At 44.8% G+C, this 16340-nt stretch overlaps 1 protein-coding gene across 1 annotated transcript in view; it reads right to left on the reverse strand.

The window, feature by feature from the left end:
* Positions 1 to 5514: 5514 nt before the first annotated feature.
* The window catches only part of Ptpn21 (protein tyrosine phosphatase non-receptor type 21), a 62166-nt gene continuing 51340 nt past the window's right edge, over positions 5515 to 16340 (reverse strand). Inside the window, 6 exon segments of the mRNA XM_052738714.1 lie at positions 5515 to 7503; positions 8093 to 8253; positions 8764 to 8998; positions 9173 to 9301; positions 11577 to 11798; positions 12567 to 12704. Of these exon segments, the coding sequence (XP_052594674.1) occupies positions 7375 to 7503; positions 8093 to 8253; positions 8764 to 8998; positions 9173 to 9301; positions 11577 to 11798; positions 12567 to 12704 (1014 nt within the window). The 3' untranslated portion in view covers positions 5515 to 7374.

Raw genomic sequence — 16340 nt, forward strand, 5'->3', positions numbered from 1 at the left:
TGTGTGCAACTTCCCTACCATGCCTAGACAACATCATCTCACAGCAGATGTCCCAACCCTCTGGCTGTTCCCTCTCCATCCCCTCTGCAGTGTTCCCTGAGCTTGAGGTGTAGAGTTTGTGTTACGGCTATTAGGGCTGGGCAACCCATGGTCAGTGGTCCTCTGCATTTTGACCAGTCGTGGCTTTCTGTAACGGAAATTCCTGCAAGAAGCAGCTTGTTTAATGAGGGATGAGGTCTCTACTTAACTGTGGATGTAAGAATGAGTATGTAGAATGCAGTTAAGTATTATACCCGTGTGGTAGTTTGAATATAATTGACCCCTATAAGCTCATAGGGAGTGGCACTATTAGGAGGTGTGGCTTTTTTGGAGTAAGTTTGGCCTTGTTGGAGGAAGTGCGTCACTATGGAGGTGGGCTTTGAGGTCTCTTTTGCTCAAGATACTGCCCAGTGTTCTAGGCCACTTCCTGTTGCTTGTAAGTTGTAGGACCCTCAGCTCCTTCTCCAGCACCATGTCTGCCTGTATGCCGCCATGTCTCACCATGATGATTATGGACTGAACCTCTGAACTGTAAGTAAGCCACCCAATTAAATGTTTTCCTTTTTAAGAGTTGCTGTGGTCATGGTGTCTCTTCACAGCCATAGAAACTCTCACTAAGACAATTGGTTTAGGGAAATGGCAGTAGTAGATCCTCCTCTGGGTTCTAGGGCCTCAACAGCCATGGGTAGTTGGCTGGATTTACAGTACCAGGCATGACTTACCTCCTGTTGAGTAGGCCTTAAATCTAATTAAGACAGTTTGGTTACCTCCAAGATGTAAGTGCTGACCCACAGGCTCCTTTGCCCTGCCTCCACCACCCCACTCCACATCAACTTTCCACATCCACTGAGGTATTGATACTAATATGAGATCTTGGGGATAAACACAAAAGGCTATCATTGAATAGTAATGTTTGTGTGTCAAGTTGACAAACGACCAATTGCTCTGGATAGTCAGCTTGACACAAGCTAGTCATTTGGGAAGAGAGAACCTAAGTTAAGAAAATGCCACCACAAGATTGGCCTGTGGGCAAGCCTATGAAGCATTTTCTTGATTAATGATTGATGTTAGTGGGGCCATCCTACTGTGGTACCACCCCTGGGCAAAGTGGTCCCGAGTTGTATAAGAAAGCAGGCTGACCAAGCCATAAGGAACAACAAGCTGGTAAGCATGTCCTGCATGGCCTCTGCTTCACTGAATTCTGATTCCTTCTTTTAATGATGGAGTTATAAACTGAAACACACACACACACACACACACACACACACACACACACACACACACAAAATCTTAAGTGCTACTATTGTACCTTTGGAAATATCTTACTGATCTGATCATGGTTGTGGTTCAAAGGTGTCACATCTGGATAGGACTACTGGTTACCCTTTTTCCTTGGCAATTCTGCAGGGCAACTTCTTCTGGTACTATGAAAGCTAGTCCAGGGAGAAGCTTCCAGCTCAGTTCCTCCATGTCCTGTATCTAAAGCTTGTGGTATCATCAGGAATAGGGACTTACATTCAAATTCTGGGAGAGAATCAAGGCCAGTGGCAATAGCCTATATTGTTTTGATGATCACTTGAATTCCCTTGACCAACTCAAAGGGATATTTGATATATATCAAAGGAATATAATTTCTCATATCTGGTACTGGAGTTTTTGTTAGACTATGACTCTTGAGGGGTGCATTATCATCCTTAGTGATATGTCATTTAAAATAAGACTTAACAAAATTCCTTTCAGACACTTAACTCTTAAATTGCATAATTATTGTAAGTGTGGTGGTTTGAATGAGAATGGCCCCCATTGGCTAATGTTTGAATACTTGGTCCCCAGTTGGTGGGACTGTTTGGGAAGGATTAGGAGGTGGCCTTGCTGGAGGTAATGTGTCACTAGGGACAGGTGAGCTTGAGGTTTCAAGCAGCTCAGTGCTACTGTGTGCTTCTCACTCTCTCTACCTCCTACTTGAAGATCAAGATGTGAGTTCTCGGTCAGTCTTGCCACCTACCATGCCTTTGCTCCATTATCACTGACTCTGTTTTTGCTACTTTTCTGTTGCTATGATAAAATACCATGACCAAGGCAACTGTTTGGGAAGGATGAGGCGGTATGGCCTTGTTGGAGAGGACAGGCTTTGAGGTTTCAAAAGGATTATGCTATTCCCTGTTATCTCCCTCCACCTCCTGTTTGTGGATCAAGATGTGAGCTCTCAGCTACTGCTCCAGCACCACCACCTGCCTTCTGCTGCTATGATCCCTGCATGATAGTCTAACCCTTTTAAATTGTAAGCCCAATTAAATGCTTTTTCTTGTAAGTCACTTTGGTCATGGTGTTTTGTCATGGTAATAGAAAAGTAACTAATGTAATAAGAAAGATGTGTCATTCAGTGTCCATTAATTTCAAGTGATCTCTAATCTTTGACAACACTAACCTGAGATATGTGTACTTCATTAAAAGGTGGACTTTGTTGTTTTGAATAGGAATGGCTCCCACAGACCCATGTGTTTGAATGCTTGGTCATAGGGAGTGGCACTATTAGAAGGGTGGCCTTGTCAGAGTAGGTAGGTATGTCCTTGTTTCAGGAAGTGTGTCACTGTGCAGGCAGGCTTTGAGGGCTCATAATCTCAAGCTACACCCAGTGTGGCACAGTCTCCTGCTACTGCCTGCAAATCAAGATGTAGAACCCTCAGCTCCTTCTCCAGCACCATGTCTGCCTGTGTGCCACCATGCTTCTCACCATGACAATAATGGACTAAACTTCTGAAACTGTAAGCCAGCCCCAATTAAATGTTTTCCTTTATAAGAGTTGCCATGGTGCAAATTTAAAATACATATGCATACTCAGATTGATACTATTCATGTCTGACAACTAAAATAAGGTGTGTAGTCTACAGTTTAAACACCAAGGCTGGTGGGGCCACTCAGTGGGTAAAGATACAGAAACAAAACAGGCCCTGCTTCAATAAGGTGGAAGGAGATAACTACCTCCTGACAGCCAACCTCTGATCTCCACACATACACTATGGCACACGCGCACGCGCGCGTGCACACACATGCACATGCATGCATGCACACACATTTTTAATATATGATTTAATATAAGGTAGGGATCTATCTTAATCATCAACATATTGAAAACTGTTCACTAGCTCCAGATTATTAAAAGTACTTTAATTTTGTAAGCACACATCAGCAGTCTAAACGGTTTTGGAATCTGCTCAGAAGACCTGGTTTCTCTATATTCACGATGACCTAGAGACAGCCTCCGGACAGTGCTGTGGCCGTGGCAGTGGTGCCTGGCTGGTGCTCCAGACCTTTCTTCCCATCTCAGTCCCGGGGCCACACCAGGAGGGGACAGTAGGGGAGTACATGGAAACAAATCAGCCCTTCAGCCCACCTCACAGCCCCTTCCTCAGGCAGCATTCATGCTTGCTTCATGCCTAAGCCCCCCATCTGGCACCTCACCACCCATATACCACTCAGGCTTTGGTAGAAGATGCCAAGATAATCACTTCCCTGAAACTTTCCTAAGAAACTCAGGCCAATCTGGCTTCGATTCTAAGTCTGGAGTCCCCTCAGCCTTGCAGAACAGGGAGAACTCATTCTGTGATCTCACGAGGGTGCAGCAGGGAGAACAGTCAGTCCACATGTTCTCAGAGGACGCAAGGCAGTGATTTGGTTCCTACCTTTCACACACAAACCCCCAACTAGGCCCTCACCTCACCCCAGCCTAACCCTCCCCATGGCTCCAGGGGACAAACCAAAGGAATTAACCACTTCCGGTGTCATCTGCAAAAGTAAATGTGACTGTCTCATTCACATGCAGTAAGCCTTTAGAATGTGTTTCCTGGGGAGCTGACAGAAATATACAGCTGAGGCCACTTATGCAACCAGAGAACCTTTCAAATGTTCTCTGACATCAGCTATCCAACCCAAACTTTGGGCTTTACCCCTCCTCGTCCTCTACATAATTACAGGTACTAGGACTAGAGCCCTTATCTGCGGGAATTAAAAAGTTCCTTTAAGAATGTTCCCTCAGCTGTCACTCAAAAAGGACCCATCTGAAGTTTAGAGATTTTAAAAATGAATTTCAAGTCAAAGGAAATCATTTTAGTTTGTTTCATATGCTCTCTTCTTACTAACTTTATATCCAAGAGAGTTGTCTTTAAAAGCCTGATGCTGAAAAGGCGTGGTGTTGAAAGCCTTAATCCCAGCACTCAGGAGGCAGAGGCAGGCAGATCAAGGAGTTCAAGACTTAGCCTGGTCTAGATAGTGAATTACAGGCCATGACAGGCTACACAGTGAGACTCTGTCTTAAAATTGTGTGTGTGTGTGTGTGTGTGTGTGTGTGTGTGTGTGTGTGTGTATTACATATATATTAAAAAAATTTACTTCTATCTCTACACTGCAAAAAAGGGAAAAGAGACGAAAATAAATAGTAATGTCTGTTTTCCTGTTTGCATTTATTCATATAAACCTCCAGTAATAAGCCGGCATATTGCAGCAGACCTCCACTTAATATATATGGTTATAGTTATTTTGTCAATTTTCTTACAATTGTATTAATAGATCTGCCTATCTAAAATGAATTTGGTCATGCCATAAAATCATGTAGTCCTAAATCAAGGACCCTGTCCTCTCCTTCCATGTCCTTAGATAGACATTTCTCTTCCTGGAAATAGTTTATTTTTACTTTATGTGCATTGGTGTTTTGCATGTGTGCCTGTGTGTGGGAGTCAGATCTCCTAGAACTAGAGTTATAGACAGGTGTGAGCTGCCATGTGGGTGCTGGGAATTGAACCTAGATCTTCTAGAAGAGCATCCAGTGCTCTTAACCTCTGAGCCATTTCTCCAGCCCCATTTTCTGGAAATTTCTAAGGAAGCACATCTGTTTAGATATTAAATTCTGGGTTTTCTGGAGGCTTCACAGTAGGAGCTCCTGAAAACAGCTGATCACAATGTAACATTCTAGTTTACACTCTAAGGTGAGTACTTCCTAGCCCCAAACACGAGAAATTTCAACAAAATCCCCAGAAAAATCAGGAATTTTCCCCCAAGAAAGTTGGTGCCAGAAACACCAAAGTTAACTGGTAGACGTGTTGGTTTATAACCTGTTTTTGTGGAAATGTACATTTTGGTAATTTTTATATGAAATCAATACTATCAAGGAACTAAAAACCTCAGAAATACATACTGTATAAATTTAGCAGACAGTAACATTCTCAACTCAGACATGATAAACCTTTAAATCCTAATATTTGAAATGGGCCCTGAAAATTACATTGTTCCAAAATGCAATAATGTAGAGTTTTATTTCACTCAGAAATTTTCTCATTTGCTAGCTGTAATTAAGTTTAAAATTAATGTTTCGTAGGAGTGATGTCAAGCATACAGCTTTTGAAGAGTGACAGGTTTAAACAGTGTAATTTTGCCCTGAAGGAATTTACTTTATCAAGGTATTGCAACAGAACACAAACATGCCATATATTACTCTTTAATTAAAGTTTTGCTTTACAATATGTTCTTGTCAGTGGGATATTTCCAGATGTTTAGTGTGATAGAAAAGCATCTTCAAACGACCGTACCATTGGAAGAAAAAGTTTCAGAAAAAGTCCTATCCTTCATATGGTCTGAGATGGAATATATACCACCCAAACCTCCAATCCCGTCCTGGGGCATGCTTTCCATGTGAGTCTCCTGTGCTTAGTTGGGCTGGCACACGTCTGTCATGGAGGTGAAGTTCACCATAGATAGTCCAATCAGAATGATGGCAGAACATTATCATTTGGGAGCTAATCCTAGATCTCACATTCTAGGTCTACACAGTGACCCAGAACTGGGGGTGGGGAAGGCTCAGCTAAAGGTGCCAGCTTGTCCACTTTTCACAAAGCAAACTTAGCCTGGGCCAAAGACAGCACTCTCCCCTTCAAACCAGACCTGGTCAGAACCAGCAGGATGTGCCCAAAGGGGATGGAAGAGGAGGACCAAGTGCCTAGAACTGATCCCAGGGTGAGTGCAGGATGAAGGTGCTAAATTAAAGAATCCCCTGAACACTACAGCAATTTCTGCTGGCCCCAGAAGTTTGGGCTGTGGTTTGGGAAAAGGAACTTTTCGTTAGCTGTTTCCTTCTTTCAACCTAAAGAAAATCAAACCTCTTCAAGACTTCTTTAATGATAATAGAAACCTGAACTTGTTTGTAGGGAGAAAAATACAGGGAACCTCAAATAAAGTATGTCACTGACAATGGCAAACCTGAATTCCCTGTGTGTAGCCCTCTGGGTTCACCCCCAAGCTCCCAAGACCCCATTCTCCATCTCAGCTCTCAGTGTGATTATAGATAATACTGCATTTTTGTAACGACCAAGCCATCCTGCGTGACCACCAGGCACTTACTCAGTCCTAGTCATCTTACATACTCATAGCCCTTCTCTTTGAAATGGTGTCCACTGTTGTTGTTTAAAATATAAAGCCACATATATTAAATTCATTTTTAACAAAAAAGTGCTTAAAACCATCCTATGCAATTGCTCTTTCTTCATTTTCAACCAATAAAATCAAACTCATTTATGCTTTTAATAATACTGAAAAAATAGTGAATCTGATTCTTTGATTTTAAATAATGTGCCTTTATCCCCAACTTCACATTAACTGACTCAGTATCAATAACAAATTGAGCTCTTATTTGGAAAATATAGAAGGTACAAATATATAGAACTTTTAGGATAAAAAACATTCTGAATATAAAAATGCTTTCTATGTTTCAAAATAACACTTTTAGATTTTCTTTAGTTTTGGATTTGGTGAATAAGCCACTTAGTTCCCTGTGGTTTTTGTTCTTAAACAAAAGCTAATAATGGTTTTAAATACAGTTACTCAAGAACCACTCAGTCTGTGGATCGCTCCACAGAAAAGTTCAGCTTCTAGCTAAAAAAAAAAAAAAAACAAAACAAAACAAAAAACCCTATTTAGTCATAAAATTACATTATCAAAAACTAGCTTAAGATAGAAATCTGTGAGCCTTAATGATTGCCAGAACTGCCCAGTGCAGCTTCGGTAAGACAGAGAACCGTCTGGAACAGTCTCCAGAGTGTGTGCAAGTGCTGCAAACCGGGCCGGTGAGGCCAGGGCACCCGGCCTGTCTTCCTCGGCCTGTCCCAGGTCCCACATGCCTCCTCTTGAGCTCTTCATGCCATCCCTCCTGTTCAGGACCTCCACAGGGACTGCTGGGTTGGACAAAGGAGGAGCCACAGGCACTTCTCCTTCCTGCCTTCCTTTCTTCTCTTTCTTTAAGCTGTAAACACTTCACATGATTGGGTCCCCAGAGAAAAGTGTGGGAGCTTAAATGAGCCTGGAGCTTTTGAGGAACTGGATGAGAACTCCGTACACAAACGTGTACTGGCCAAGCGTCTGCACCAGCATCATCCTCTGTTGTCTCAGCATGTCCAGCACTCTGGGGACGTCCAGCACCTGGTGGAGAGAAACAGTGATGAAGACGGCAGCCGAGCGGAAACACCACTGCCAAGGCTGTGGTCCTCACAGAGATTCGCCCAAGAGACGGACAGGCAGCCTCTGTCTACCCGAGCGCCTTCGGTGATAATCTAAGATCTGATTTGGTTTAGCTACAAACAAAATGTCCGTGTGGCTTATTTCTTCAACAGTCCCTGGCTGCAGCATACTGACTTGTAAATCAGTTACCAGATTCCCAGGTTCAACAAAACCACAGCATGCTAGGCGCTGCCAGGATCTGATTCAACATTTCCCACACAGGCCACTGGCCAGCACTAATCACTAGATGTGTTAAGTGTTAATGGTGTTACAGGAAACACTAGATAAAACACAATTAAACAGCCTTCCATATTATGTGACATCTTAGTCTTTACTACGACAGTTGGAGCCGAGAACCTCTAAGACAGAGCCTTTTACAAACAACACTTAACATCTTGTAGCCACCAGAGTCCTAGGAAATGTGTTCAGAAAGATACTGGGCCACTGCACCCCTCTCGTTCCGGCATTAACTCTCCCCACCATGAACGTAGAGCTTGATGTAACTCCTGACCTCGTTGTGCTCCAGACAGGCGATCATGATCTCTGACAAAATGACGACCCCGGTTCTCCCAACACCGGCACTGCAGTGCACCAGCAGTGGAGGGTTGGGGCTCTTGGGTTCACTGGTACTGTTTGTATGACGTCGGACAGACTGGATCTCCTCCAGGTATGCTGTGAAAAATGAGGGAAACACAGAAGGACTCAGAGACACCGGCACACAAAGCCGATAACCATCTCTTCGTTCTCCCCACTGAGAAGACTGGCACCAAGGGGCCAGGGCCAACCGTGGTGACTGCAGGCAGGTCGGTGCCTCAGCCCAGACTAGATGGAGGAGACGTGAGTCAGCTGTGGCATTCTACTCATGACTAGCCATCTCTTAGGAATGCCTTCTTGGGCTGGCAAAATGGCAGTGTGGGTAAGGGCACTCACCAAGACTGATGACCTGAGTTCAATCCCCAGCAGCAACATGGTGGAACGAGAGAACAAACTCTGACCTCCACACATGTGATGTGACACATGGACACATGACACACACACACACACACACACACACACACACACACACACCTTCCGTTAAGCCTCCTCATTTTAAAACAAGTCTAAAACTTCTACGAAACAACAGAGAGGGACTATTTTAGAGACCTAAGACCAAGGAAGCTGCCTATAAACAGAGACACTTACATAAGAATCCCTTGAGGTCTTCGGGACAGCCGTGCTCAGGCCAGTCTGTGTACTGGAGATGCCAAACTGTCCTCTCCTGCCCTGTGAGAAGGTGCTTCATCTTCAAGCCTGTGGTGGCATAGCAGCCCGAGTCCGTGCGGAAGCGAGTTGTGATCTTAAACCTTCCATAGGTGACGGTCGTGTGCCTTGAACCAAGCCTTGGCCAATACCTAAAGCTCTTCTCCCTGCCACCCTCCTGGTAAAGACAAGCATAATTCAGCAGCAGCACAAGAGCCAGCCTGGGGCATTCCTCACTCAAGCCTGCACGCGGGCCACAATCCCACCCTGCTTTTCTCTGAAGGTCAACGCTCTGGGTGGTTAATAGTAACAGTTCTCTGGAGACTCAGAACTGAGAGGAATGAGCACTCACCTCTTCGGCCGTCACCATTGCTATAATTGCGATTCCCTGTTCCCACACCATCTGCCAAAAGTCCTGGCAGGTATTTTGTAATGGTCCCTGTGTGGCAATATAATCCCATTCAGTTCCACTGACAGAGACCTAAAACAGAGAAGGTTACAAGTTTAGTGTGTGCATGGAATATACGTGTGTAGCTGTTGGGGTGTTCGTGGTAACACTGAAAACTGACTGGGCCAGGCAGCAGAGGAAGGACATCTCTGACACCTTTATAAACATATGTACCATGAGTTCATATGACAGCCACATGACTTGGAGCAATATGCTCACCTCTCAGTTTCAGTTTTTATCTACAAAATAAGTGATCAGCCCATAGGGTTGTGAGGACAGAGCCGATGTATATGTCTGCACGTAACAAGTACTAAGTAAATAGCAGCTCCTGTTATGATGCCAGCACCAACGTGACAGTATCCCCAATCACAAACATAATGCGCCATGATGAGATATTAAATATGCTTGGAAAAGTATTCGCAAGTAAATCAAAATTTAAGCTAATGCCTGATTTCTTCAAGAAAAGAACGGTCTTCTATTTAGAATTGGCTCCACCCTGAACCGAGTCAAGATCACCTTCCATAAGGCCAAGTTTCCATTACGATTTAATGCCCTCCAGTGTTAATGCAACAAGGAGTCACTGGTGCTACAGCCAAGAAACCCGGACAAACTATGTTCTCCCAGTAACTGCTGACAACCATTTCTTTCTGAGTGCCCATTAAATGGTAAAGCCTGTGCCAAGCCCTGTTCCACACACCCTCCCTCTAAGGCTGCCAGGCCTCAGCACCAGCTCTGAGCCTCTCGTGGTTCCCTTTCAGCAGCAGCATGTGGGTGGGCACAGGTTATCGTAGCACTTGGTTAAATAAATGGAGGTCCCAGAATTGGTGAGAGATCTCAGAGTTGACCCAATCTGCCCAATTCTGAAATTCATATTCATTCCACAGCCCCTCAAGTTGCAGCTGAAGATTCTGAAACACCACTACAAAACAATCACAATGCCATTCCATTTTACCCATCCAGTCATAAGAGATAGGATGAGTTATTCAAATGATGTTTGGTTTCTAAATACACGATAACCATATAAAAAACAAGGTAGTACATACATCAATCCCTCAAAACCATTAAGCATGCCTTTAATCCCAGCACCTGAGAGGCAGAGGCTGCTCTCTACGATTTTTTTTTTTTTTTTTTTTTTTTTTTTCGTTTTTCGAGACAGGGTTTCTCTGTGTAGCTTTGCGCCTTTCCTGGGACTCGCTTGGTAGCCCAGGCTGGCCTCGAACTCACAGAGATCCACCTGGCTCTGCCTCCCGAGTGCTGGGATTAAAGGCGTGCGCCACCACCGCCCGGCCGCTCTCTACGATTTTGAGGCCACTCTTATCTATATATAAACAGGCCACCCAAGGAGACACAGTGAGACCCTGTGTCAAAAAACCAAAACCAAAAATAAATTTAAAAAAATAAAAACCATTAAGCAGCATACATCTTTACAAATCCTTCGAGGTCAGAATGCTATCAAATATGACTTGCAAGCTGAAGAAAACTGGGAAAGAAAACCACATAGCTGACTACCAACACAACTCCGTCCCTGGAAGGAGTGTTCCCCTTCCTGCAATAGAGAGTCCCAGCTAGCTGGCATGAGCTGAGTGCTCCATGCCGCTGCCTCCCACTGTAGCAAATGTAACATCACCCAGTTCAACAGTGTCAGACTGTTCTGGGGAGTGCTTCTTTAAAGAACAGAGTGATACCAGACAATCACAAGAAAGACAGGACAGATGGCACGCTCCTAAGCAAAAGCTGTGTGAGCATCCTCCAAAGTCCCAGGCACAGGACCGGGATGCAGCGCATTGCTCCAGTGTCTGCTGAGCACAAAGACCCGGGTTTGCCTGCCATCACTGGGGACAGGGAGGACATGAGAAGCAGACTAGGCACATTCGTTACATACAATGCTCACAATGTGATTTGGATTCAACACTCGTGTGAGAATTGACAAGCCCCACAAGAGTCTTCAGATTCAGGACCAAGTTCCACTGCAGACAAATGAAATGCCCCAAGTCCTGGCAACAATATGGGGGCAGAATGGCTACCACATGGAGAGTGGATGTGACTTTGGCTGTGTCTGGATTCTCCAGCTTATAACATAATTGTCACAATTACTCCAAACGGGATGTTTTCATGATCTAGACCCCAGTGTAAATCTTAGCCTTCCTACAAGTCAGTCCTGGACTGCAGTGCTGGGGACTGCCCGGATGCACTGCCCAGGTGCACTGCAGTGCTGGGGACTGCCCGAGTGCACTGCCCAGGTGCACTGCAGTGCTGGGGACTGCCCGGATGCACTGCAGTGCTGGGGACTGCCCGGATGCTCTCTCACCTTAATATGCGAGGCGTTGATGTAGCCCGTGTTGTTCTCCTTGGTTGGTACCAACTCTACTCTCGTATCATCATAGGGAAGCACATCTTGGAATCGATTTCTTTCTGCATTTTCAGGAAGCCGGGCTGTTGAGCACTCCCCATCAACTAGCCGTTTTTTAAGAATCCTTTCATATTCGGTGAAGACCATTCCTTGCTCTAAGCGCTGTTCCAGAATCTTACACTATAAAATAGGACATGTGTGATGAGTAACAGTCACACATCACCACTGAGTGTACTTCTGAATTCTTGTTTTCTGCTTCAAGGTCTAGAATTTTCAAATATGAAAGATTCTACATGAAACCAAACCAAAATTCTACAAGTCACAAGAGTTGGAACAAACGACATAATGTTCTTGGAAGATGTAGAATGGAAACTTCAGTTTGAAGTTGAAAGGTAGCTCAAGGCGGTGTGTTAAGCCTGAAGTCTAAACCTACGGTCAGCTTTGTGATCTCAAAGAAACTGAACTCTCCCAGAATAGGAAAATCAGTCCCAAATCTGTGAGCAAATGCTCTGACATGTATATAAGATACCGAGAGCAGCAGTAACTCCTGAGAGCCACCTTCAGATGCAGCTATAAAGACATGAACACCTGTCTTATTTTAAAACAATAAAATCTCAGTTCAGTATTTAATTTTAATTTAAAAACAAAATGAACTTCCAATATAATGAAATGTCTGCTTTCTTTTCTATGTATCCGTTTACACACGTTCTTACTCTGATGAAATAAAACTATCAAGAACTTTCAGAAACAAAAAACGCAATCAACATTGGAGCCTGAAGCGACTTAAGACATTGACTTACACATTCACTCCAGCTGTGACCCAGATAGTGAGATTTCCTAACATTCATTTATGACTATTAAATTAGGCCAGAAAATTCACCGAAGTTTCACGGGGGCACTTTGGAGCCGCCTTCAAGATCACTGCGAGGACCCTGCACACACACTCACCCTTTCATCGTTCGTTGCTCTGGTGGACACTTCCCTCCCTTCGTCAGGCAGAGGCAGCCGGGACAGGGACAGTCCATTGAGGGCAGCCAGCTTAAGGGGACCGATTTTTTTTGCATCTGCTCGAGTCTTTTTCATTCCCTGTAAGAAAATATTTACACACACATAGAGAATGCACCCAGACACAACCCTTTCAAAAGCAATGTCAATGGGCTAAAGAGGAAACAAGGCAGAGCTCTCGCTGCTAGCACCCAAGGAGAGACTCCTTCCCCACGTCTGCTTAACAGGCTTTAGGAAGAAGACATTCCTTTCAAGGCCAGAACTCTGATAAGGCCTCCAGATAGAAGGCTTTGACTCCAATTGGTTCCAGGACTCTGTTGCAATGAAAGGTGAGGCGGTAGGCAGGCAGCATTCTTACAGAACTACCCAACTGCAAAATGTGACACCACATAAAACAGAAAAACAAGTATCAGTGGGTTGTAACAGCCTTTTTCTTCTCTTATTTTGAGACAGGGTCTCACTTTGTAGCCATGGCTGGCCTGGAACTCTCTATACATACCAGGCTGGTCTCAAACTCACAGATACCTATCCACTGGTCTCTGACTCTTGAGTGCTGGGATAAAATGCACGCACCACCATGCCTGGCAGCCTTTACTATTTTTTAAAACAAACGAACAAAAATTTAAATCATTCTGAAAAAAAAAAATAGAAAAAGGACATGTAAATTGCTTTCACAGGTTCTACCCTACAGTCTTGAAGAACAGTGTGACCTGGGCTGTCCCAAAACGGCCACATTTCTAAATCAAGAAATAAACACAGCTGAAATCTCTATCAGCAAGCCAGAGTGGAAAGGAAGCATCAGTGGAACACTGTCCTATGAAGATGGGTGTTTCCCAAAGTTCTCAAGCCTGGTGACTTTCCTCTCTCTGGCAGGTAAACCTGAGAACAAGTCTCCTCAGACATTCTGTAGAGTTACAAAGAGTCCCAGTATTCAAAGAAATGGTTTCCTCAGTTCTTGTAAGGAAACCAGCTTATGCCAGCTCTATCAGCCTAGAAATGCCAGGACACCAGGATTGAAATCATGGAGCAGAAACAAGGAGAAAGGACATTTTGGTGGAGAAGAAAATGCTATACTACAAATGGAGAGTATGTGTGGCCCTGAACATATAGGCAGAGGCTAGAACATGGTATTAGGTATCTCCTCCACCGTTCTATCCCCATAAGACAAGGTCTTTCTCACTGAACCCAGTCTGACTGCCCAGAAATCTACTGGGATTTACCTATCTCCACCACACAGTGCTGGCATCACGGGCACCCACAGCCGGGATTAGTTTTCACATGGGTGCTAGGGATTTGAACTCTGGTCCCCTTGATTGTACAGCAGTCTTCCCCAATGAGCCATCTCTCCAGTCAGTAGAATATTTTTTAACTTCGTAGTTCATATTGCTTATACGCTTCCCACAGAATGCAATTCAGACTTAGAATGGGCAGCATCCTGGGTGTAATTAACTAACATCCTTCAGGCAAGTCACCTTTGCCCCCTAAGCCTTACCTAAACAGGAAAACAGAAAGGGAGAGTGCAGGGAGGGCGCAAGGTAGCCTGACACAAAGACGAAAACGTCCCGATTCTAGTCTGTGCAGAACAGTGGTGTGCAGCAGGGTTGAACAACCAGCTCCCAAAGGGGAAGGCTCTACCTTCTCTGGTCATTTCCACAGCACAGATCTGTCAGGGCCACGTCCCAACTGCCTAAGGATGTCATGTGGCTCACAGGATTCCTAAAACCTCACAGATCCTGCTAGCCAGTGTTGGCTGACTCCCTGTACTCTGGAATCCAAACGCCCCACACTGACAAGCCAGATGAGGACGGATCAAGATCAGCTGCGATCACCCCTTACCAGGCCCATGGTTTTCAGTGCCAAATCTGCGGGGCTTCTTAGGTGAGAACCACACGGCACAGGCCTAAAGGATGCATCAAAGAGCAAATCTTTATGCAGATGTGTGAGCACCCAAACCAGTCTGCCTTAGAGATAGCAATCTAGTCCCTGGAGGTGGAGGCCATGGGTGGGGAATTCTAAAGGTTTCTTCTTGTCTGCTACTTACTCACTGCTTTGTTTTAAACTTTAGCCCACTTCAGTGACAGTGACAGGATCCTGTAATGTCACCATGAAGGGGTCAGAGGCTTTAGTCTCTTTAATTCTTGGAAGTTGGGAAATTAAACCTGTAATGCAACATCCCAGTCACAAGTAAATATTGACGGGGCACATTTGATGTTTTGAAGGTTTATTTTAGTCCCCCAACAACTCTGAGGTCATCTCATTTACAAATGAGAAAACTGGGTCATGGAGAGACTAAAGAGTTCGTTCAGGATCACTAGCTGCCACTTTTATAAAGGAATCAATGTCGAAACAATGAGAAACAAACCCTTCGTTAAAGCATTTACTTCAGAAGGCGGCCCTCCATGCCTAACTGCAGTGAGACCTAACACTGACAGACAATGGACAGAGAAGAGATGACTGCCCCATGTTATGGAGATGGAAGCTGAGGTATGATGCAGGAAGGGTCTTGCTCACTGAGGAACACTGCAGGGCCTATACTCAGACCCACGCTGTTCACTGCTAGGGTCTATATGCTTCCTCTGGACCACAGCCTCTATGCATCTCCTCGGGTGGGTGAAAGCCCTGCGCAAAAAAGAAGGGCCAAAAGATGGTCCGATTACACAACTTCACTAAAAACTCTTAGAAGAGAATGAGAAGGAAAATTTGTATTTTCAGAGAAGCAACTAGATCAAAGCCCTCAATGTAAGCTGAACCTGCCAGACCCCATGAAAATAGACTAAACTTCCCTCACCTTGATTTATTAGTAGATTTGTTGAACAATTACAGAGGATAATTGCAAGCTGTGTTACCTCGAAGAGGTCAGGGGATTTGGAGGGGTTTGGTCTCCTCAACTCTTGGGAAGTTAGAGAATTAAAGGGGACTGTCCTCAGTGGGCAGTTCTTACTGCATTGTCATGGAAGGCCCCACCCTGCTGGCGTGGGGACTCAGGTAGTGACTATGGAAATGCCCACACTGTCGCTGCCTTCATACTGCTCAGCCTGTCCCCTCTACCATGGTCCACTTGAGCACTGGCCTTTGTACACTCAGGAAAAAATAAAGCTAAACTTCAAATCCCACCCTGTAGCTAAGTAAAGCACCCTGAAATCTGTGCCCTTTCTCGGGGTGTTTTCCTGTGTGTACTGATCTTCCCTAAGCATTGTGAACCTCCCAGCCTGCCCGGAGGCCGGCATCACCTGAGGCCCTCGTCCACTAAGCTGGAAGTACACCTGCAATAGCTCCTCAATCTTTGGGCCATCCTAGCAGAAATGGGGAGAAGAACCTTGGTTGACAGGACACAGGGGGCCAAATGAATGCACTCATCCCTTTGACTTGGTACCAGTGCAGGCCATGGGACAAGGAGGTGAGGGTCACACAGAGCTGCATCCCTGAGCAATGCAACATGGTGACTGTGAGTAGACACACTTCCAAACAGGACCATGAACGCTTAGTCAAAGACCGAGAATTCAAAACTGATTCAGGACAGAGCGGTCAGGCTTTAGCAGGCAAGTACTACTTGGTAAAACAGTGCACGGAGCATACCTGGACACGGAATGCAGTGGAAGAAAATGGGCTGGTAGAGAGAAAAGTAAGCTGAAAGTTCCAGGTCAGTCACTCACTAGCTGTATGACCTTGGAAAAGCTACTTAACATTTCTGAGTCAGCTTCTTCATTGGTGAAACAG

Source organism: Peromyscus californicus, unplaced genomic scaffold (genome assembly GCF_007827085.1).
Source record: "Peromyscus californicus insignis strain IS unplaced genomic scaffold, ASM782708v3 Scaffold_15__1_contigs__length_86483966, whole genome shotgun sequence".
NCBI classification, from domain to species: domain Eukaryota; kingdom Metazoa; phylum Chordata; class Mammalia; order Rodentia; family Cricetidae; genus Peromyscus; species Peromyscus californicus.